Here is a 25,719-nt window from a genome sequence, read left to right on the forward strand (position 1 = left end):
TTTTTTACAGCACTAAAATAAACATATTTCTATTTTTGCAAAGATAAATTTTTGTCTTTCTTTGCCAATTGCAGCTAACCTAGTTCACTTAAGGTTTCAATTGTGAGTGTAGAGGTTTGTAATGCCAAACTTAGCAACTACTTAAATAATTTTACATGATGTAGCAGCTAAGAGACAGGCATTGGGCATTTCTTCTAGTTATTAATTTGTTTTTGTCTTGTGTGTATGTGCCTACTCAGTGACATAGGGGTTGACATGGTTGGTTTTTAATTGATGGGTTCGATACCCTGTGGAGACATATTGCATCGTGGTTCATGTTAAGTTTTAAATCTGTAGGTCCAATCGTGGTTAGCCTATTTGAGCATCAAAGTTTTCGATGTTTCAGGGCAATTACAATAGCTATTGGTCATTATGTAATGAAATTTGTTTCGGACATTCCTTGGTGTATGAAATGCATGGTGACATCACAGGAAGTGTTGAAAGTTGTCGCCATTAGTATCAATGCATGCCTGCACATGTTGTTTCCAGTTTCTCCACCAAATATTGATTGGAAAAATTTGCAGGTGGTTTCGGGACCCCAAACTGTGCAATAAATTGTCACTGGCACGTCTTTCTGGGCTCTGTTTTCCAATACATGCAAACGATTAACACACTTGTACCACTGAGTATCGACTCTGCTTTGTTACTGTATTGTAATCATGAGCCACTGCTTGTAAGCATGAACTTTCAACCGAATCCGAACAAACACGAACCACTATCAGGTGCATCACAACAACAGGGCCAAGAACTCGGACTGAAGGCACACATCCTTATGATTGGCATTTTATGGCAGAATCACCCAGATGCACACACATGCCCACGCAAGGACTAGAGAGACCATGGCGCCATCTCCAATAACAGACCATGCTTCTCGTACACCAAGGTACGTCATACTCATCACATGTGACCAATACTTCGATTTTTATAACTGAAAATCAGGGGCCGAGACAGTGTGTAACACCCTGCATTTCTTGTTTAGGATGTAAGTTCAGCATGCTACTGAAAGGGAGATTAACATTTAATTGAGTCTATAGTGATCAAAGCAGCAGTGATTGAGCATGTGTAGCTGCTTCACAGTCTCCTGTTGCTCACACATTAGTGAACAGATTCTATTCAGTAGCTGCTAATTGGCAAAAAAACACAGAAACATCTCGGTAATACATAAGCCACAATGCAATGGACGGCATGTTTTGCCAGAGTTGCACAGGACTGAACAGTGGATGTGCTGCTCGATAACATGTCTGCGTACTGTGCAGTCCGTGTGTGCCAATTCTTGGCTCAGCGTGGCTTACCTGTACCACGGTGCTTCCCTGATCTGACACCTATGGACTTCTTTTATGTTTCCCCGCCTGAAGAGCATCATAAAAGGTGCATGTTTTGCAGACATGGCGGCAATCCAAGAACGTGTGACAATGGTTCTGCGATTGATTCCTAGAGACCTTTGCTGACAGTTTCCAGAAGTTTCATGAACATTGCCAAAAATGTGTTGCAGTGGATGGCTATTATTTTCAAGGCCAATGAAGGTAATTTGTTTGTATCTTTTGTTTTCTGATACCATTCACCGAACTTTTTAGACACAGGGTGTACAAAAATCAATAAATCAATAACTATCGTGAACTACCGTTTGATGGAAAAGGAACCATAAAAATGTTTCCTTGAAGGAGGGAGAATGTTGTGACTAATTTCAAAGTGTGAAAATCATATGATTAATTCACACTTGGAAAAACAGGAAGGGAAGAAAATATGATAGTATGCTGTTTCATTGGTAACAGTTTCAACGAGTTATTGAAAACAAATTAGTATAGATAACAAGAACATTTTTGTGTGCACTTGAATGGTAAACAGTGTGTTCCAATTTAGAACTATATACGTTACTGGTATTTGTGAAATTTGCTGTGAAGTGGAGAAATGATTGGGTAAAATGCCCAAGCCTTTACGACACTAGCAATACATGCTACTTACAAGTGGTCATTTGCCCAACCGTCTTTTCACCATATTTGTCAGCATATGAGATAACACTTTTTTCCTTTAATAATAGGTCTGAATAACATGGTGCTTCTTACTCAGGCTACACCATAAGGAAGAAGGAAGTTTGTGATTGGATCTAGCTTCATGGAATGCTGTGTAAACTAAGACTGTGGTTTAAGCATTTGCAAATTGTGGCAAAGTGACTCTTCATTTAGCTACGGAGATGAATGTCTGCGTTTTTACAAAGATAAAAATATCAGGTAAGTTATTTGTTGATAGTAGATGTACATATTACTTTATATTTGAAATACTGTACATTAATTATAATATTCAGCAATAAAGCTTTTTCCTCAAAAATATGTACAAAATACCGATTGAGTCTTACACACTGGTAAGACGCGTGTTAGTTTTTCCAAACTTCCAATTTACTTCCACAAGAATTTTCAACATTCTGTGTGTTTTTCTCATACTCATATGCAAAAGTTTAAAGATTACAGAACTTGCAACCTTGCCAAGGTGTGTAGAAAGTCAATGGCTGGTCAGTTTAGTTCAACCTACTGTCATTATCCCTAGGATTGACCAGTGATTGTCGGCACTAATCTTTATACTGCAAAAATGCTAAGTCTACAATACGTATAAAGGAAGCACTGTTCTACTTTTCCAGGACCATCATAACTGGTTCACTCGAGACCTGTTTCCTGGATGGTGCAATGGAAATGTGAAGGAGCAGTCATCATCTACTGGCTGCATCATGAGACTGCAGTTGCCTGGAAGTTGGTTTCTGGCTGTTGGAAGGAAGGAATTTCTGGTGCGTCATGATTACTTTATAGCAGTGGGTGTAATTAATGTTCAAATTAGTGCAGTGCAAGCATAATCTACACGCGATGCTTTATAATGTAGATTTTGTTTCGTTTGACGTAAGTAATCCGTGATGGAATATTTCTAATGCATTTTAAAAAATGCTTGGTACAGGGTGGCTACTCACTGGGAATTGCTTGAATTCCAGTAATTATGCATGAATTTTTCTGCATAGACGTGAAAAATCTCATTTCTTATTAATCCAAATCCCATTGAGTTTCTACATATTGATAAATTCCTGAGGTATCTAAGTTTTTAGCTTTTAGTTTAACTGTTATTTTTATAGAGGAAAGAAAAGAAAGCTGCTTTGAAAATAAAATTCTCTGAATCCGTTTACTTAGATTATTCTGCAAAAGACACAACAATCTCACAGGCGGAAGATTACTGGAAGATATTAAGATATCTTGAAGCTGACTAGGTAAATTTGAGTTTGAAATTCTTACACAATTAACAATTTTTCGTAGATTACTGAATCCCGTGCTTTCTGTCTCTCCCTCCCTTTCTCTTCCTTCTCTCTCTCTCTCTCTCTCTCTCTCTCTCTCTCTCTCTCTCTGGCAGAGAGAAAGAGAGAGAGAAAGAAAGTAAAAGAGAGAGAGTGAGAGGGCAGTTTCTTTCTCCTTTCTCTCTCTCTCTCTCTCTCTCTCTCTCTCCTCTCTCTCTCCTCTCTCTCTCCTCTCTCTCTCTCTCTCTCTCTCTCTCTCCTCTCTCTCTCTCTCTCTCTCTCCTCTCTCTCTCCTCTCTCTCTTCTCTCTCTCTCTCTCTCTCTCTCTCTCTCTCTCTCTCTCTCTCTCTCTCTCTATTCCCCCTGTCCCCCTAAAAGAAAGAAAGAAATAAATAGTGGGGAGAGGACCACAAAGGGGGTTGAGAGAGAGAGAGAGAGAGAGAGAGAGAGAGAGATCGCGCGAAAGAAAGAAAGAGACTTTCTCCCTTCTCTCTCGCTCTTTTTTTTTTTCAAAAGAGAGAGGAAAGGATGGAGGAATAGGAGAAGTTTCTCTCTCGGGAAAGAGGAGAGAGGGGTGTCTCTCTTTTCTGCTTACATTTGTGACTTGTTTTTGTAGATGTATTTCGAGTCTGAGTATGTGAATGGAAACTCTGCACTTTACATTAAATATTATGTATAAAATATACTCTTTAATTGAATTAAATTAGAATTTTTGGAAAGACTGGAATCACACTGACCCTTTTTGTTGCTAATATAATACCTGTGTATGTATGTGCGGGGGTGGTGAGAGGCGGTAATGCGTAAGGTTGAAAATAGGGAAAACATAATGCTTGTAGCCTTTGAAACTGGGAATTATACTTGAATTGTATTATGTTACCACCCTGCCAATGCCAATGTGGTGAATAGTCTTCAAATACAGTGTCTTGTTTTTTCAAAATATATTATACCAACCTCCATGATGGAGTGGTTAGCACAGCATGCTACAACGAAATCCGGCCTGGCCATGGATCATATCATCACTCGTTCTCATTGTCATAATTAGCCAAAATTTGGCAGAAATGCAATGAATGCTATGCAACAAAAATCATATTATACCAAAAGCTTCACAATTTACCATCAAAATTTAGTTCTGTGAGACTGAGTTTATTGCAGGATTATTATTATTATTATTATTACTGCTTTAGCTCCTCCTCTGTGGTGGTCCTCCTTGACCCAAATTTTATAAAGAAAATGTTATGAGATTCTTTGGCAAATGACAGCACTCCAATTTCTTTACAACTGATTGCATGTGGAAAAGTACATTTCCAGAAGAAATGTTCAACAAAAGAGCATTGTGTTGTTTCAGGGTGTCTGCCAGTGTGGAAAAATCAAGGAATTTACTTTTTCTGGAAATGTCAGGGAAATTTACTGTGTTTCTGGAAAAATCAAAAAATTTGTAGTAGTGCACTAAAAGTAGGTTTTTGAACAAATAAAAGAAAGGTTGTGGACAAACTATAGTTGAATTTCATATACTGAGTATTACTGGTAGTTACAGTACAATTGTATATTAAATACTGTAGGAAAACATCATTTTTTAAAGTATTTTCGTGTAGAAATCTACCACAGAAATTCTATTGGATTTTCAACTTTCTTTTTCAATTTTTGAGTTCTGTTTGGTTATATTAGGATTTATACATATACTATTGCTAAATCATACTATAATTATGTATTATTTAGGCTATAATTGTTAAGATTTTCTATAAAAATTATTTGTTAGCCAGAAGTCGATGTTTGTGCCAACTATTATGTAAAAGCTCACCCAGTTATTATCACTGTTACATGTGAAACGAATATTCTAAAAACTTGGTTAAATAGGATTCTAAATGTGGTGTTAGCTAAAATAAAACTGACCGACCTTCTTAGACATAAATTGCCCTAATTGATTTAGTCTCGAAAATTTTGCGTTCTTGCAGGATTTTTTTTTTTTTTTAAATTGTAGACACACTTTGTTTGCCAATATTGAACATTCTGTAGCATTTCATAAGTTTTTGTGAAGGAAGATATATAACCATGAAAGAGGCTTCATAACCCCCATTGTTGTTCTATGTTGTTAATGTTAAAAATAGCTGTCCCCTGCTCATTGCAGTATGCCATGGAGGTAGGTAACCTTTTGAAGGCACTGTATGACTAAAATTGGGTTAAAGTTCTATAGTGGAGATTGATATTTGAAATGGATCAATTGACTAGTAAATTCTGTTTATCAAGGGGAATAATGCTGTATATTTTACATTTTCTGTGTGCTATCCTTGCAGGCAGTGGCGTAGCAACATATCGCGAGGCCCTGTGCGAAATTAGAATGGAGGTCCCCATTCGTTCTTCAGGGATATGTCAGCAAATTATCCTATTTAAATGATGATAATAAATTACTGATGAAAATTATATTTAATAATTTCACTCACCCTAAAAATGTCTTAACTCTGTTTTCTGGGAGCTGAAATCTTAAGCTGTAGGAAGGAAGGAAGAACTGCTAATATTATCAATGTCATCCTTAAGTTGAAAACAGCGCATTTAAATGCCTCGCACTTGCTTCATGGCAGTTGGAGGTCTTCATTGTGACATATTAAAATGAGAGTGCAAGGTCAAATGATAGAAGAAAAGACAAGGGAAGGTGATTTTTATTCAAGAAAATAATAAATAGGTAAAAACGTCCAAGCAAGCTTTCTTGAGATTTTGTGTAAAATGTTTCCCATGAGAAATACGACAATAAATTTTACTTTATTCAGGCCACTTAGGCTTAGTCTGATTTTACATATTCATTCAAATTATAACTTTTAACGAATTTAAAGCCAGATAAAAACAGAATGTTTTAATTTTATTTCCCCCCAAAATTAGCCTTTTCCATATTTTTTTTCTCACCTGTAATGTATTTATTACATTTTTTGTATCAACCCCATGAGATGCAAGGCTCCAGGTCCACCCCTTGCTAAGCTACTGCTTGCAGGCCGTACCATGTTTCTCTAATTGTGGATTGTTTATAGTTAATGGGTTGGTGATACAGATATGCTACTATTACAGTAGAACAGTGTGTTCTGGGAAACAACACAGATTGCAATGTTTTTGAAGCGTAGTAAGGGCTCGTTAGACTGTTCATTAAGCTGTCATTTGGAAATGAAAAATATTTTAAAAATTGCTTTAAATGTTCAATGTTTTGCAGGTTCTGCAGTGGCATGAATTCACATGAATCTAGTTGAATGGCTACACTGATTGATCTGCTTAAACTAAACAGGTAAGAGGAACGGCTTATATGTATGAACTGTAGCCAGTTTAGTGGATAATATTTCTGTTTATGGTATTTTCCACCATAAAATAATTAAGGGGAGGAGATAACAGTTTAACCAGTGGCGAAGCATCCTAAGAGGCCCGGAGGCCAGGCCTACCCTAATATATTTGTCTATTACGGATTATTTTATTACTTATAATTTCATTAAACGACGTTTAATAAATGAAAACTGAAATTCTAGGTCTTCCGATAATTACCGCAAGTTTGCAACCCTGCCTGGAACCGTATCTGCACATTCAGCGAGGCCCGCCTGAGAGTGCCTCAGCTGGTCCCATAACAACCTATGTAATTCATGCCGGAAAACATAATTTCAGGGGTGCATTCGCCTGTAACGTACATGGAGAGGCCGGCCTCCGACTTCATCCGAAGAGTGCCGATCGTGTACGAGCGCGTGACGAAGCAGGCAGTGGACGCACAGAGCTTGTTGAAGCAGCGTTTCCATGAAAGATTCAGAGCTGTGCCGGGAGCGGACCACACCCAGCTGCTAACACCTCTAAACCTGGCCTCCTAACCTATCAACGTAGGCATTATTAGAATTCTAACTGCAAATAATGCATGTAAGTTGGTTACCAGTATTAAGTTTGGTGCTTTCAGCTTTTTTGAGAAACTGCTTTTCGCGAAGTGTTAGCTGCTGGATGTGCCCCACACCAATCTCGATTCAGAGAGGGAAAGCATTTTATTTCTTTGAGGAAAGGGATATTGAGACGAAATTTCCATTCATGATTAGTGACATTACTGAAAACGCGCTACTTTTAAAAGGGGGCAAAGTACAGTGCAAACGTATTGAGAATATCCATTTTACTGAAATTTTCTGGTCTGGACACAGAAAGGTGTCGGTGTTCTCATTTAGCATTTCGTCATTTTCTAAATCGTATTATAATTTTTTTTAAAAAAGTCGAGTGTTGAAGAAGAATTGTATGCATAAAAGAGTTAAAAAGAAATAATTGAATGATGGATTTAGTTTATTTTACTTGGCTTTCTGCCATTTTTATCTAATTGGGAAGATGAGGATGAGCGATGATATGATGACATTGACGAAGGGACACTCGCAAAGAACACCCATGCCCAGGCAGGGATTCGAACCTGAGGCCCTTGTCGTAGCACGCTGTTATAACCAATCCGCCGCGGAGGTCGGCATTAAAAAGAAATAAATACTAAGTGACGGTCAAGTGATCCATTTCTTTAATGCGAGAAACATTTACAATACTGTTATTGAAGTAGCAAATAATTTTTACAAGCAGCTTTAATATAACAAATGTAAGAGGGCTAGGGCCTGACAGAACGGCTTTTTCATTGGGTGACGCGTGGTCAGAACATCGAGTCCCATCGTCACTGTTTTCTGACCTTCGAGACAGAAGCGCCTTTATTCTCAGATATCTAATCGAGACTAGATTAAAGTAGAATCTGAACTAATGCCTCCAGGGGGAATCGAACCTTCTACTTCTTGATTATAAGGCGAGAGCGTTAATCACTACATTATCCTTTACAATCTCTATCCCGACTTTTTCGAACAGCAGTAGACGAGATTCAGGTAATGTGTTATCTTTTATTTTCTAGGGGCTATATTTTAACATACTACTTTTTAAAAAAAAATCACAGGCCCCCCCCCCCCCCAATCCCTGCTCCGTCCTGTGCCTACCCTTCCAGAGAAAGCATGCTTCGCCACTGAGTTTAACCTGTGGGTTATGTATATCCAACTGCATTCTAGATTATGAATTTTTCATTGCATTGCATAGCATTACAATGCCAACAGACTTTCACAGTATGTCGAGAACATCTAACTGTAAACTTGTTCTCTGTGTTTTGCTGATTTGAGTCCTTGTAAACAAGTCCATCAAAAATTGCATTTTCTGTTGGAAAACTACACTGTTATGGCACTGTTGCAGCCATAAGAAAAAAAGCCAAATAAATTAATAATGTGCTGTGAGATGCAATATGCATTCATAAAACTTAAGTTTTCAATAAAAGTAAAGTTAGGGCTTAATTGAAGATGACGGGAGTGTTTCCCGATTTGTTTGAAATTTTGTATACTTTCTACGTGAGGCCTCCTGAACACGAATCTGACATTACAATTTCCCAGTCACGTCTGTAACTTGAAAATTTCACGTAATGTTAAGGTTAGGTTTGGCAAACTTTAGCACTTTCACAAGTACTTATCAATGCGTGAACTGTCTTTGCACAAACTAAGAACATGTCCTTGGGGACACATGTAATCACCTTCTTTCGGTAGAACACCATACTTCATTAGTTTCTTTATCAGCTGAAGTTCATTTTCCTCCACACTCCAGCAATGCAGTTGCACAACATTTACAATCTTCACACTCTGCTGTCCCACCATTCTCAACCGGTCCTTCCTCTTCAAGTGACAAGCACACTGTGTGGCAACACTGTAGACAGCTCAACTCGGTGGCTACATTCCACAAAACATGGCTTCCTCACTTCTTGCTGGAGAAATATCGCCATTATGAAAAGCAATATATTACACCTTACACACGTAATATCCAATTTTCAAACAGTGACCGGGACATCAGAACCTCTGATACATACTTCATCTGGAAATCGTATTTGGTTAGTACATTCTCAAGTTAATAAATCGGAGAACACTCCCGTCACCTTCAATTGCTCCAAAGTTAGGATGTAGAGAGGACATTTCATATTTTTCCTCATGAAGTTTTTGTAATTTCTCATGATTTTGTATTTTTAAATTTAAAATAATACAATCTAGTAATAATATTTGACGCTCTTAGCATTATGGTATCATTCCTACTGTATATGCTATGGTGCTGCATTTTAAATGTTACCTGTTGGTTATATTTGATTTCTTTAATGTTTCTTTCATGAAAAAAGAATGCTTCAGGCAATGGTAACTTAATCAATCACACATCAAACTGCATATCTTAATGTTTTTCATATTTTGATGTTACTTTTTATGATGAAAATTGACTGAGTGGCTATAATTATATTTGAATTTGTAAACTCCCATATCTTTGCATCATCTCTATGATCAGTGCTTTTTCTATCCATGTTCCATGTGTTACCAGACTGAATGCTCCATATGTATCTTGCTTGTGCATTCTGAATCAAGTCTTGGCTTTCTGCAAATGCACAAGTTTTATTTTCTTCACGCTCGTAGCATTATTTGTCTTCTTTTTGGATGATTCCTTGCATTTTCAAGCTCACTATATTACATAAAAACTTGTTAGTGATGACTTGTGACAACGTGTAAGTTCTTACTAGGGATGGAAGATAACGAAATTTGATATCTCGATATATCGTCAAGAAAATATTGTCACAGATGATAGAATATGATATTTTTTCTGTATCATGATATCGGCGAAATATTGTGATGATATATCACTGACACAAGATATATATCTAAAATATCATGACAATATATTGCCGATGTGATATATGTGACCATATTTCGTCTAGTTGATATCACCTGAATGAATTTTTTTTTATCTAGATGATACATATATCGCTCAACACTAGTTCTTACCCATATTTTGGATTTTCGTTTTATAAATATTTTTGCATTGTTTCATGTGCTGTGACACTTTTGTGATGATGTACAGAACAATAACCAGTTTATTTATATGATGTTCTTTCAGGTGTTCCAAGGGTGTCAAGGTCATTTGGGGACAAATCACTAGCAGCATAGAAGTGGATCATTTTCTACCAACTCGTGCACAGGCAGATTTACCTAGTCGTAATGCATGGAGGCAAGCAGCTTGTACTTCTGAGTGTACAAGTGAAAAGGCTGTATATAAAGCAAAAACAACATTTCTGTACAAAAATTACGGCATGTGTGTTGTCGAACTGAGACTTCAGGCATTGGAGATAACTTATTTGTTGTCAAGCAGTTTCCTTTTTTAGACACAGGGAAATTAACTGCTTTTTTAACACAAAAGTACAAGAAAGTCGGAAAACATTCATGGTCCCCACTTCTCGAAAACCTGAAAATCTCTGGGAAAATCTTGTAATTAATCAGTGTATCCCAATCAAGCACATGAAAGAGACTGGAATACGCCCCTGCCTGCTCATACTCATTATTACAACCACCATGCTCTAGTATGTACAGCTTCAATAACTTGTTGAACTCAGGCTTTAGATATATGTGTATTTTGAATTACAGATCAATTGATATTGTGCCCATTTGTAAACTTCTGTTTGTAGAAGTATGGAAATAGTCAGATGTTCTATACTGTAAGGGTATTTATAGCTTGGCCAAGAGAACCAACGTTTCTAGCCACCAACAAACTATGCCAAGTAAGGCATTCTTTACATGGGAGGCATCGTTATAGTGGAACCACAAGGAAAGAAACCTGCGCAGACCCCAGCGCGCTGGCGGGTGGGGGAAAAAGACAGGAGGTAGGAGCCTTCAGAGCGGCCAACGTCAGTGTTGCCAGACCTATTGATTTCTCGGTAGGATTCCATAATAAACTATTGCTATGGCACCTCCGACGGCCTGCTCAAAAACAAGTTTCCTGGTCACCTTACTTGAACATGGAGGGGAGAGTGGAACTCCACTCAGCCATGAAAAGTGCTGTTTGAACTGTGAAATTATGCCAAACTATGTGCTAGGACATTATTATTATTTTATTACTTTTACTACATTACCATGGGCGTCCGGAAGGGGGGGGCGTGGCCCCCCTGGAAAATGAAAGTCAACCAAAAATTATATATTTTTCACATATAATTTCATTTCAGCTGCAATAATGTGTGTCAATTATTGCATGAATATGATACATTGAAATTTAAGCAATGTTTTTTGAGGGAACAACACTATTATTGGAGAAAATGTGCCTTCTTTGGCCCCCCTGGAAAAAAAAATACCTTCCTTGCCCCTGCCTGGAAAAAATCCTGCAGACGTTCATGTACATTACTATTTTTAGATGGTTGTATTTTATCCCACCCGAAAATCTATTTCTATTTTAGTTATTTTACGTCGCTTTTGTGCCTCTACAGGTAAGTACGACAATATGGATGAATGAAAAACTGATGAAATGGATGAAGTGACACAGACACAGTGAAACGTCCTTAGTAAGTAGAAATACTGACTTCGTAGCGTGGGCAAATTATTTTATATATGTATGTGTGTGTGTGTGTCTATTATATATTAAATGCAGCAACATACAGGCAGCATAACTGACTGATAAAACATGTGAGTGTTAATAACAAGAAATTTGCTAGAGAACGAAGCAGCATAGTTCAATTACAAAGGAAATAATGCACCCCCCCCCCTCCTCCGTAGTTGCTTGGAACTTTCATCGGCTTGAAAATACTTAATTTTCTATCCTTAATATACTATTGTATACTTAAATACTTAATTTTCTACAAAATTATAAAGTGGTATGGACATCCAGAAGGAAGTGCAAGGATGGTCGCCACCCGCTCCCCTTCTGGAAAATGAATGTTGACATAAAAGTACTTATTATTTCAGACGTATGAGTTGATATCAGTCACAGTAATTTACATCCATTATTATAATAGGGATGTAGGAACGTGATAATTTCAAACTCAAGTGGTGTTTTCTGAGAGGGCAACATTATGCGGGGTAATATGCCTCGTTTACCCGCCTGATAAAAATACATTGTTTCCCCCTCGCTGGAAAAAATCTGCAGACATCCTATTGCCCCCCAATGCGCACGCCTATGCCGCCGCCGAGAAGGTCGTTCAACCGCTACTATTAGATCATCGGATTTTGTAGCAGATCTTCTGGTTTCCCAAGGAACAATCTTCGATTTTTTCAAGTCTGACCTGGCAACACTGCCCCGAGCACCGATAACGGCAGGGAATAATGGCGAACGCTTTTGAGGGAAGGTTTTTTTCCTTGTGGTCGAGCTATAGTTGGTTCCACATAGGAAAAGTTTGGAAATTTGCACTAAATTATAAGGTATTTATAAAAATATCAGACCAATACAATTATTGGTAATTTTAACAATAAACTGACATTCCCATATCAATAGAGTACTGATTAACTTGTCTGTAACCTGTCCTGTAATAATAAAAAAGGTGAGTGTGGTTTGGATATGAGAAAAATTGGAGGAAGCCATTGTGAAATAAATTTAAGATAGTACTGTGCATCTCAGTGGCGTATACTGAGTCCGAGATCTGGGCTATCTCGCTATTTCACGTGGTCCTAGGCTATGAATAGAAATAAAGTTACCAACTCATAGGAAATTGGGTTGCCAACCCGTAGGAAATCAGGTTGCCAACTCATAGGAAATCAGGTTGCCAACTCTAGAATCAGCAACATCATCTCACTGATATGAATAATAATATTTACAATTTCTTATCGATTTTTCTCCTGAATTTTATTCTCTAGACTTCAGGCTTCACAGATAGCCTAACTAGCCTAGAATACACACTCCTGGTGCATCTTGTACTCTAGAAGAAATTTGAGGATTCTGGAGAAGTTGGGGAAAATACATTTACAGTTTGTGGGAATCTTGAGAATAGTAAAAATAATATTTTAATTTTGACAATTGTTCAACAAAAATGCAATAAATTATTATGCAAGACAAGTAATTACAAATAAGTGCATAATGGATGATAATAAATGTCACAGACATTGTCTGGTTTTTATTTTACCTTCCTTAATTCTATGTGATATAACTAAATGTGTGAAAAGCCCTTTGTAGTGTTACATGTGTTTTTACCTTCAGTGTAGTGTATGCACTACTCGCCTACGGAAATATGGAATTACATCAAGAAGTAAAGAAAAACCAATGTTAATTTAATGTACTTTTTCTCCTGCTGTTATCTTCCAGTGCAAGATGGCTCCATAAAAATATCTTGTGCTGAATCCTCCCTGTAATCTAAATTATGGAATATTAGGTAAACATTTGTAATAGTTTGTGGCATTGTGACTCCCGTCACGTAGATCCATTGGGAATTCTTCCGTCACGTAGATCCATTGGGAATTCTTCCTTAACCACTCATTTTTGCCAAGATGTGTCCACGAATTGTGGTATTCGAATTATTGAGATAGTGTATTAATGGAAAGAAAGCTACTGTTTGCAATTTGTTGGATAAGTGAAGTTCAGTCTACACTCTCAACAGCCTCCCAAAAAAATATTATTTTGTAAATTTTTTTACCCCTTTAATTAGGGGGAAATATGTTTGCTTCTTTTGACATTCAATGTAATTTTACAGAACTGCTTTTAGTTTGTTGTTTATAAATACGGGGCATGCATAAGCAATTCTTGGCATTTGAAAGCGTGTTAACGAGAGAGTTAGTTTCTTTGCTTTACATGTGTTTGGGTGGAAAAGAATATTTTGGTTTTTGCTACTGAGTTTTTAAGTGTTTGTGTAATATGAGAAACCCAGTATTGATTTTTAGTTATAATTATTCTGTAATATTTAGAGATTGCTCATTGTGCCTAGAGTTAACAAGTAATGCTTGGATGAATTGCTTGAATGCATTACACTTGGACCGATTTTTATGTTGCAATGCTTCTAGGGCCATCTGCACTATTTATTAATGGTGCCATCCACATATTGTTTGTATTTGCAATGTGTATAGCGAATAGAGTATATGTCCTAGATTACATTCTTGTGATTCTCCTTGTTTCATACTAAGCCATTCTCATGTACTAATTTTACACATTGTTGCCTGTTTGGTAAATAATACTGAAATTATAACTCTCTATCTTTTATGCCAATAGATTTTTCTGCTAATAGGCTATTATTCATTGAGTCCAATGCCTTTGTTTAATCAAGGAGTACCAGGAACGTAATATGACAGTCATTCATTTGGCTAAGTTGACAACTAGGAAATAAATAGTTACGCTGCTATTTTCTGAAGGCTCATTGAAATGGTATACTACTTGTTGCACTATGCGTTCTACAACTTTAGATGCAATTGGTATGTGTATGGCTCATGAATCTTAACATCCAGGAAGGTATGTATAAAAATAGGCCAATCTTTGGAAAATACTTCTTGATAAAGAGCCGTTTATGATTGATGCAAGTTAGGCTAGTAAGACATGCATGATGCAGTCTCTCTCAACATCTTTAGGAAATTCTTGATGCCATTGTAGCCCTCGACATTGGAGAGCAGTATTTTAATCTCTCAACAGTAACTTCATTAACCTCCTCCAGATTGAAGGTTCCTGTGGGTTGGAAATGGAAATTTTCACGAAATAGAAAACCTTTGTTTTGTAAACATGCTGTTGTTTTTGTGTCTGATTACGACAGTGGCGAGATGGAATGGAAAAGTTCCAGATATTCACAAACTGGAATGCATTCTGGTCCATTTCAACCCCTGCTGACAGCTATCAAGATATTCACTCGGAATCCTTTTCCAGAACTGGTAACAGTTTCATAGATCGGAGACACATTAAAATCTGATATTTTGGGTTTCACATGGTTCGTACTTACCAATTGTGTATTGCGGAACATAGTTCAAGGTGCCATTATGCTTTTTACACGAAAAGAAACTAAATTTTTCACATTCTGAGTGCTTTTTTTTTTTATTCCTTCTCTTCCGTAACACACGTTATGGCGGGTACATCTTGACTCACGTTCTGGGTATGCAGTGTTTCAACTTTCTTCACCGAAAAATACCTACTGTTGTGTTATTTGTGATAAGGTTAGGTTACGTTGGGCAAGCATAGTAAAAAAAGGGGGGGTTGAAACACTGACAGGGGCTTACGTCATCAAACGTTCGCAGCATCCACTTGTCGTAGCACAAGCAAATGAAAGCAATGGCAATTGTGCGTCGGTGAGATGTTTCTCTTCAAAAATACATGATTTCCCGGTCAAATATATTCCTCGATGGAAGAAAATACCTCGACGAACGTTGTAAACCTTGGAAAAACTCATTTCCGTAAGTAGTTTCTTGTGTAAAATTGAAGAAATGTGTCTCCGATGTATGAAACTGTTACCTCCAGAATTCGTATATTAAACCAAACCTACACAGACCTGACCTGGAAAAAATAATGCAACTTTTCTGAAGGAGATTTGAACTTGCATCTTTCAGATCTTGAAGCAAGCTCTTACAGAGCTAAAGCATACTTGGACCTTGTATTTCCCTCGATTTTGAAAAAAAAAAAACCTCCATGTCAGTGTACTGGAAACATGTGGCATATTGTCATTTAAAGAGCAAGCTGGTTGGAACTCTTTCTTGCTACTTATTTTCTCCTGATACAAAAAGTCGATTCCACCTTGAAAATGAGCAAAATGTATGACAATAGTTCACCTGAGCAAAATAATTCACCCTATCCTGAAGAGATGGTGCTATTGTACTGGGAGCATACCTCTTTTGGAGGAGGGTTTATGTGATATCTAAACTCTGTAAACATCATAATTAGTTTCCATTTCGTCAAGATATACCGCTGATACTTATGATCTAACACCAAATTCGATGTACAATAGTTCCCCTTTTTGACAGGGAGGTGGCGCTAGTGTGCTGGGAGCATGCACCTCAGGTGCTAATAATACTGATATCAATTTCGTTAAATATAAAAGTTCACCATTTCGTCAAGAGATGGCGCTGACACATGACAAAAGCGAATACAATAAACACTAGTTCACCTTTTCGTCAAGAGATGGCGCTTGTGTTCTGGAAGCGTAGCTCTGGGGGGAGGGTGTTTATCTGATACCAAATTTGTTAAACCCATTAGTTTAACATATCGTCAAGAGATGGCGCTGATACCTATATGCTAACACCAAATTTGTTAAACATATTAGTTCATCATATCGTCAAGAGATGGCGCTGATGCCTATGTACTAACACCAAATTTGTTAAAACATATTAGTTCATCGTGTCCTCAAGAGATGGCGCGAGTGTGCTGTCAGCACACCTCTTAGGTGCTTATGATCTCCTGATACCAAATTTGTTCAACATATTATAGTTCGTCACGAGATGGCGCTAGTGTACTGGGAGAGTACCTCCTGGGTTCTCTTATGTTCTCCTGATGCAATTTTCATTTTTTTTTCATCAGGAGAACATAAGAGAATCCAGGAGGTATTCTCCCAGTACACTAGCGCAATCTCTTGACGACATGAGGAACTAACATGTTGTAACAAATTTGGAGTTTGCTTATAGGTATCAGCGCCATCTATTGACGACATGAACTAATATGTTTTAACAAATTTGGCGTCAGCTTATAGATATCAGCGCCATCTATTGACGATACGATGAACTAATGTTTAACAAATGTGATGTTAGTTCACATGTATCAGCGCCATCTCTTGACTAATTGGTGAACTAATATGTTAAAAAAATTTGGTCGTACTTTATGGGTATCAGCGCCATCCTTTTACGATACGATGAACTATGTAATATATTTAACAAATTTGGTGTTAGTTCATAGGTATCAGTGCCATCTATTGACGACACGATGAACATGTTTAACAAATTTAGTTAGTTCATAGATATCAGTGCCATCTCTTGACGATATGATGAAGTAATATGCTTAACAAATTTGGTTTTACGGGATCATAAGCACCTGAGAGGTATGCTCGCAGCGCACTAGCGCCATCTCTTGACTGACGACATGATGAACTAATATGTTTAACAAATTTGGTATCTGGGGATCGTAAGCACTTGAGGGGTGTGCTCCCAGTACACTAGCGTCATCTCGACGAAAATGTGAACTATTATTATGTTTACCAAATGTACTTTTTGCTAATTTTCAACGTGAATTTGGGTTCAGGTGAAAGTACAAACTTAAAGAAAACACAATTACAATCTTAATTATTATATTTATTGAAATTACTTTAAAATACATACGTAGCATGTATTATTTTTTTTATTTTTTGCAACTAATCTCTGATGGTGATAACGATCAAATGTTGATCTGGATATTTCAGCCTGTCTTTCATTCAGTCAAATACAATAACAATATTTCTGCATTATTACCTTACATTCTGATGAATAAGAATTAACAGACTCGCCCCTTTGATATCAATTGTATGTAAAATTGTTCGCACCTGTTTTATTATAATCTTACTCATGACTCTCACAAAATCAAGACTGGCAGTAAGAACAAAGTATAATACCGAAATAAGGTTCTGTAACTAGAAAGAAATGTAACAATATTTTGCAAATTTTTCAGTTTGATATTGAAAATTTTTGCTACAGAAAATGGGGACAATTTGACCACTTTAAGACGTCCATGGCTTCAGTTGTGTTTTAGATATTTAGTGAACTTCATTAGCTTTTTTCTTGTAAAATTTAACGCAAAACTGTTCAAATTTTCAAACTTGCTATCTGTCGTTTTGACTAGAAGAAATTGCCACTGTACATATATGATAACAGGCTCCAGCGAGTAATTCCGAAACAGACCAACAGATGTCTGTCGGTCACAGAATAATAATGAAGGTAGCGGTTTTGCACCTAAGGAATGCTTCTTTACCAGTTATAAAATTAGGGAAATAACTTAAAAAAAATAAAGATATGACGCCAGGTGAGATACTCGTTACGGGTGAGTCTGTGATGGATGGATGTCCCCAGCAACGCAAAGACATTCTCCCGACATTCCTTGCGGCGAGGCATATTTAGAAGGCGAGCTTCTTCATCAGCAGGTAGATGTGCTGGTCCACTTCGAATCCGTGCAGGTTGTTTGCGTCACCTTGCAGCCTCATGAGCAGGCCTCCGTAGGACACGTAGGCAGACCTGTAAAGAGAACGCGACAGAATTAGCACTACTGCTCCAAGCATCTGGGGGCTAGGGAGGGGGGGGGGTGAAAAGGGAGAACAAAAAACAACAGCTCCCCGAGCTATTCCTGCCGCCAGCCCGGTGACAAAAGGATCTACCAAGTGAGCTGAACAACAAACACAGAGATGGCCCGATGTGTGCACGTACAAAGAGAAAGACGAGAATTGAATGCAAATTCTGTACTGGAAGTTGTTGATATTTTCCCGTCTGGGCCGTTTTGGTATACAGGGTGTCCCACAAAAACTCCCTGGGGTTAAGAGAATGCATCGGCAAGTACAAGAAACACCTGTCACTTTTGCCATTATAGAAATACGATGAAATGGATGAAAGGCCACTCACTCATACACTTGGACAGAACACAACACAAGCCTCACAGAGGATTATACTAGCTGTGAGTTCAGACGCCAGAGCCTGGTTAGTCTGCAAAATGCAGTCTAGGGTGTAGTACGTGGAAGAGGGGTTGACAATTGGGTGTCCTCAGGAAAGGCCACCTTCAGTAAATGTGTGAATACTGGTTTAATTGCTACTAATCGTCAAAGGGTTCCGGGTTCGATAACCGGTAAGAAGCGCATAGTGGTTCGGATCCCACTTTAAACTCTAGGTCCCGTCCCGATTACCCTACCTGAGAATAAAGTGGACTTATCAATTCAATTTAATTCAAAGAATTTATTATTATTCTAACAATAAAACTGTAAACATTGTTATAAAAGATTTGATTCTTCTTATTTGCCATCGCTTTTCTGCCACTTTTGGCTAATCGCGGCGATTAGTGATGATATGAAGAAGGGACACTCTCAAAAATCAGCCATGGCCATGCCGGGATTCGAACCCGGGACCCCTGACGTCATAGGCCGCTGTGATGAAAGAACACTGATGAGGATTTTCGAAACAAGAAACCAAGAAAACTCGTCTCTGATTCAACCAAGGGGAAAACTCACTTCGTAGTTGGAACTATGGATAAGATTGGGGGGAAATGTCTATTTTGGAATGTGTCACATGACTCCACAACATGCCTTGGTCTCCGCTTAGCTCCGAGTGGGTCACTGCCCCCTCCACCCTCCCCCCGCTGCGAAAACCCAAAGTCCAGGCCTTCTGTCGGGTTCTGCTGCATTTATTTTTACGGGGAAAACTTCTCCACGGAATCTCCTGGGGACGAGAATTTCGGAAACTTCTTGTCGTCTTTGCTTCCGAGCGCACTTTGACAGCACGGTGCAGTGCGTTGCATCAAGGTTGGGCGAAAATACATTTGCCGTTCTTTTAACTCGCTTAGAAACACAAGTTAGTCACGGTTTCCGCAATTTCATGTCTAGCTTTGCTCTTGAAGCTATTTCTGTGGTACCTGCACAGGGAGAGACCGTAGTTCTTACCTTCTCACTAAGACAATGGTTCTACAATAGCATGCAGTGTTAATTTGACTTTATCCATTGCCCAGCTTCTAATACTTGCACATATTGTAACACCACATTTCGAGAGAGCATATCTTCTCTCGTTTTCAGGTGAACAAATTTATTTTCTTCCTTTCACTTGATCTACAGTGTGATACGAACCACCACGCAATACGCTTCCACCAGGAATCGAACCCAAACCCCTGGATCACAAGCCTATCTTGAATCATACAACACACACACAATTTCTTCCTAGGTGGCAAAAATTAGCAACGAGAGGATGACAATTTCCCCCAAACTCCTTCAAATATAACCCTGCTTGCTTGTGAGTGTCCATCAATTCCATCCAATCATCATTAACCCCTGTCGCGATTATACGAATTGGCAGAAAGCGACGTGAAATAAGATAAGTGCAAAAGCAAATTTGTTGTCTACCAATATGTGTGTGTGTGTAAATTTATGTATGTATGCTTCGATGCGAGTGTGTGTGTTTTAATTTACGTGTACACTAAAATTTCAAGGACTAGGTATAAAAGATAACTTTGTCGAAATCATTGTGTACATGCATCAAAATCACCTCTATTGAGGATCAGCCTAGATGTAACTACATAGAACAGACTCATCTGGTAATTGTCACACTTGTAACGACCCTGCGTGGTCGCCACATTTAACGACCCTGCGTGGTCGCCATATTATATTTTGTTAAGAAGAATGCATGCTATATGTCCCTGCGAGGCGTACGCTTTTAGTTTAAATGTGTTAACGGATCCACCTCTACGATAATTAGTTTCGCTTATTATTTGACCCTGCGTGGTCGCTGTATTCTGTAAACGCTAACGGATCCACCTCTATGTTTATTAGTTTCGCTTATTATTAGACCCTGCGTGGTTGCTGTATTCAGTAAATGTTATTAATTATTGTCATTTACACTGTTCAACTCGTTGTTTAGAATTGCAGAGTCCTGCGAGGCTCATTATTAATTGTATTGTCTGAATGCACACAGTATTACTTTATATTAACGCGTGCATCTAGTGATTTTACCACTAGTGTTTTCTTAATGTCACTTCTTGGATGTTTCTCAGTACGAAGGTTGCTATATGTAAAAAAAATGAGTTAGCAACGCGTACATGTAGTTAAAATTTTCACCACCAATGCGCCGCCACCGCGAGTATAAAGCCAGCGCAGCAAGGCCCGGAGCTCAGTTGGCTCCCTGATGTCAACAGGCAAACATCCAGGGTTAACTGGCCTCCCAGCCTGAGAACTAGAAGCCATCCCAGAAGGAAGGACGGAGAAAGAAGAAAGAAGAAGAAGAGCCTAGCAGCAACCTACCTACCTGGTCCGCTCGCTTAGGCTGATAGGTGCCCAGGTTCTACCTGCCCGGCTTGTCTGGGAGCACCCGGACCTTCCTTTCTAACCTGCCGTCCCTTCATAGGAGACACCGGTTGGCTTGCCAATTCCCAGCTAACGCCGGGGGTGTCGCGGCATCCTTTAATCCTTTACCCTGCGCCCGTTATTCGGGAGTACAGATTGGTTTCGGCCAATTCCCGGCTGTGGTTGGGGTACTACGCACAACCTACTCTCTTTTACAGGGCAACCCGTGACGTCAGCGGCGACCAAGGCCCTTAATAAAATTAGGTCCCCATACTCCCCCTGGCGCCTCACAGCGAGGAATAAATTGGATGTTCCCTGCCCCCCCCCCTTCTCTCTTCGAGACCAAAGGTGGTACAGGTAAAAGAACGTGCGTGGTACAGGTAAAAGCACGTGTGTGGTACAAGTAAATGCACGCGCGTAGTAAGGGTTTCAGGTAAAGACACGTGTGTAAGTGTGCAAACGGACACCCTTGTGTTGAGACTATAATAAACATATAAAAATATATATATTAAGCTGGTATAGTCTTTCCTTACACCCAGCAAGCCCTGAGATATTTCTGAGTCCATGTTCTACGGCTGACAAACAGTTAGCGCCTATGGGTAGACTTTTGCCGTCCTCCTAAGTGAAGTGTTTAGAGTGTGGTAATTGTGTGTAGGTGGGACGTTGCAAAAGTTTTTGGCGCCAAACGTGGGGCCCGATTGTAAAGACTGACACCAGCAAGCCAGTGGGGGCCTTTTAGCTGCAAGGACTCGAAGGGGCTCATAAGTGTTAGTGTTCGTCCAAAGAATTCACGAAGGAGAAGATATAGTGTTGTGGAAGAAACCATAGACGGTGTGTCAAAATGGAAAGGGACGTGTCAAGTATGAACTTAAGAAGCAGAGGGAGGAAAACATTAGATGAAGAGACTGGGTTCGGATGCTGTGAGGATACCGGAGGAGAGATGGAGTATTTCCAGTGTTGCCAATGTCTCCAGAAGTTCCATTGGAGATGTGAGGGGCAAGAAGAGACCTCAGTGTCCACTGCAGAGTCCAGATGCAAGACTTGCTCATCAGTACCCTTGATGGCTTCCGGGCAAGAACCAAGTACGACCCCATCAGACCATTGGTTATTAGAATGGCTGATTAGAGATAAAGAGGAGAGGAAGAAAGAGAAAGCGGAAGAAGCCGAAAGAAGAACTAGAGAGGAGGAAGAGCGTAGACTTATGGAAGAGAAACAGAGAAAGAAAGATATGGCTCAATTAGAGAGAGTTAGAAAGAAAGAGGTAATGGAGCTAAGACAAGTAGTGGAGTCCATGGAGGAGAGAAGGCTTCATGAAAAAGCAGAAGAAGAAGCTAAAAAGGCACTTGAAAAAGCAGAAGAAGAAGCTAAAAGAAAACTAGAGACACAAGAACTTAGGTCTCTAATAGAGTCTCTAGAAGAGAAAAGAGAAATGGAAAAACGAGAAGCAGAAGAGAAAAGAGAAATAGAAAAACGAGAAGCTGAAGAAAAGAGAGAAAGAGAATTAGAAACTCTCCATGCCTTAGTTCAAGGTCAAGACGAGAGGAGACAGCAAGAAGCTGAAAGAAGCAGAGCAGAATTACAGACTCTTTTCTCCCAACATAAGACAGACCAGTTAGAAAGTCTTAGGGAGGAATTAGATAAAATTAGAATCTCTTGTCAGCAGGAAGTAGTGAGAATAGTAGAGGAACAATTACAACCTTTAGCTGTCTGGTGTGGTGAAATGGAGCAAGAGCAGGAAGAAATGAAGAAAAATTTAGATGTCTGTCTACAATTAGTAGCGCAGTCTACGACGGAAAGTGGAAGTGAAGAACCAGAGAGAGTTAAGCAGATAGAGGCATCGGTAGAGAGCATAAGTTCAGCAGTAAAGACTCTGAGTGAGCAGGCCGTAGTTATGGAGAAGGCGGTCCAAGAAAACAAAGTAGCTGCAGAAACGATGGCTAAAGTAACCGGCGAAAAGGTGAACTCTCTTCGCGGAGAGACACAGAAACTGGAAGTATCTCTTCGGCAAGAAATTCATGAGCAGACTGGGTCTATAGTGAGAAGAGTAGGCGAACTGCAAGATAAGATTGAACGGTTACAGATACAACCGGGAGTCCATTCTGATGTTCTTCCAGATTCCATTGAACGAGATAGAAATTTGAATCCTGAAGCAGCCTCTTATGAACCTCCTGGAGTGGTGCAGAATCCTTTCTATCTGGGAACCCTTCAATCAGATAAGCGTAAGCGGCCTAGAGAAGCAGATAGTTTCGACGGGACATCTCCTCGGCAAAGAACCGGATTTAAGATGCCTAGAATGGCTGACATCGCACACATCCCCAAGTTCAAGGGTGATATCGAAGCTCAGTCAGCAGAGAAATATCTTCGTGAGCTCAATGTAAGCTTCGAGCTCATGCAAGTACCTGACAATTACAGACTCGAATTGCTACCTAGAGTATTCACAGGTAAAGCTGAACATTGGCTGGCAGGTAACATAGACAGTTTTGTTAGCTATGCTGATTTCTGCATAAAGTTTAAAGAAGAGTTTGCCTCCGAGAAGGCTAAGCAGAGACAATTAACGGCAGTAAGAAATAGAAGATATTCCCGTCCGGTACATGAAAATATGGAGAGCTTCGCTTGGAGCATTTACGCCGCCTATAGGAATTTAAGCGACAACTTCAGCGAGAGTGAGGTGCTGAATTTAATCATAGGTCAGTTACCTTATAGAACTCGAAATCTCTGCCTTGCGCACTCTCCCAGAACAGTCGATGAATTGACCAGCTTTCTCAAGGACTTTGAAATATACGATGACCCCGACTTCTGGAGAAATAAAGAGAACTTCAAAGGTAAAGAACTTCCCAATAAGAATTTCAAAGTGCGAAGTATTGAGACCAAGGGTGACACTAAACAAGAAAACTCTTGGAGAACTCAAAATAGAGGTGGAGGTAACAGAGGACTGAACCGTAACCCGAATGGTCGATGGGAACCTTATCAACCAAATCCAGGGCGTTCAAGAGGAGACTTTCCCCGGGGCAATTTCCAGAGAGACCAAGACAAAAATTGGAGATCCTCGGTCGGAAGAGAAGGAAGTCCAGTCCAAATTAGTTCCAGAAGGTACTTTTCTAGAAACTCAGATCGCAGAAGTGAACCCCCTGATCCTGGAGAAGTGCAGACTGTGGACCCTCTTGGAACAGTACGAGAGTTTCCCGGTAACCAGAGGTCTCAATCCTGCCAAACCAACTAGTCACCCTCACAGTGTCTCCCCCATTTTACATAGCCAAGCAGCCATTCCAGAAGGAAGAAAAAGGAAGAAAGAAGTAGTAGGGGCAAAAGAGGACCAAGTGACTGAAGCGTAGAAGAGACAGAGACTCTTACCAGTTTGATATTTCCAGAAAAAATTTCCAGAAATTGTAAGTTTTAAATTTCTACAAAATTTTTTGCCCGAGGAAGGGGCGTATGTAACGACCCTGCGTGGTCGCCACATTTAACGACCCTGCGTGGTCGCCATATTATATTTTGTTAAGAAGAATGCATGCTATATGTCCCTGCGAGGCGTACGCTTTTAGTTTAAATGTGTTAACGGATCCACCTCTACGATAATTAGTTTCGCTTATTATTTGACCCTGCGTGGTCGCTGTATTCTGTAAACGCTAACGGATCCACCTCTATGTTTATTAGTTTCGCTTATTATTAGACCCTGCGTGGTTGCTGTATTCAGTAAATGTTATTAATTATTGTCATTTACACTGTTCAACTCGTTGTTTAGAATTGCAGAGTCCTGCGAGGCTCATTATTAATTGTATTGTCTGAATGCACACAGTATTACTTTATATTAACGCGTGCATCTAGTGATTTTACCACTAGTGTTTTCTTAATGTCACTTCTTGGATGTTTCTCAGTACGAAGGTTGCTATATGTAAAAAAAATGAGTTAGCAACGCGTACATGTAGTTAAAATTTTCACCACCAATGCGCCGCCACCGCGAGTATAAAGCCAGCGCAGCAAGGCCCGGAGCTCAGTTGGCTCCCTGATGTCAACAGGCAAACATCCAGGGTTAACTGGCCTCCCAGCCTGAGAACTAGAAGCCATCCCAGAAGGAAGGACGGAGAAAGAAGAAAGAAGAAGAAGAGCCTAGCAGCAACCTACCTACCTGGTCCGCTCGCTTAGGCTGATAGGTGCCCAGGTTCTACCTGCCCGGCTTGTCTGGGAGCACCCGGACCTTCCTTTCTAACCTGCCGTCCCTTCATAGGAGACACCGGTTGGCTTGCCAATTCCCAGCTAACGCCGGGGGTGTCGCGGCATCCTTTAATCCTTTACCCTGCGCCCGTTATTCGGGAGTACAGATTGGTTTCGGCCAATTCCCGGCTGTGGTTGGGGTACTACGCACAACCTACTCTCTTTTACAGGGCAACCCGTGACGTCAGCGGCGACCAAGGCCCTTAATAAAATTAGGTCCCCATACTCCCCCTGGCGCCTCACAGCGAGGAATAAATTGGATGTTCCCTGCCCCCCCCCTTCTCTCTTCGAGACCAAAGGTGGTACAGGTAAAAGAACGTGCGTGGTACAGGTAAAAGCACGTGTGTGGTACAAGTAAATGCACGCGCGTAGTAAGGGTTTCAGGTAAAGACACGTGTGTAAGTGTGCAAACGGACACCCTTGTGTTGAGACTATAATAAACATATAAAAATATATA

General features: G+C 39.5%; 1 protein-coding gene across 2 annotated transcripts in view; it reads right to left on the reverse strand.

The window, feature by feature from the left end:
* Positions 1-17,339: 17,339 nt before the first annotated feature.
* The window catches only part of Polr2H (DNA-directed RNA polymerases I, II, and III subunit Rpb8), a 323,650-nt gene continuing 315,270 nt past the window's right edge, over positions 17,340-25,719 (reverse strand). For both annotated transcript variants that reach the window (XM_083137706.1, XM_083137708.1), the window contains exon 4: positions 17,340-18,252. In XM_083137706.1, coding sequence (XP_082993832.1) covers positions 18,135-18,252 — 118 coding nt within the window. In that variant the 3' untranslated portion in view covers positions 17,340-18,134. The remainder of the gene's footprint in view (positions 18,253-25,719) is intronic.

Source organism: Lepisma saccharinum, chromosome 16 (assembly GCF_977018435.1).
Source record: "Lepisma saccharinum chromosome 16, izLepSacc3.1, whole genome shotgun sequence".
NCBI lineage: Eukaryota > Metazoa > Arthropoda > Insecta > Zygentoma > Lepismatidae > Lepisma > Lepisma saccharinum.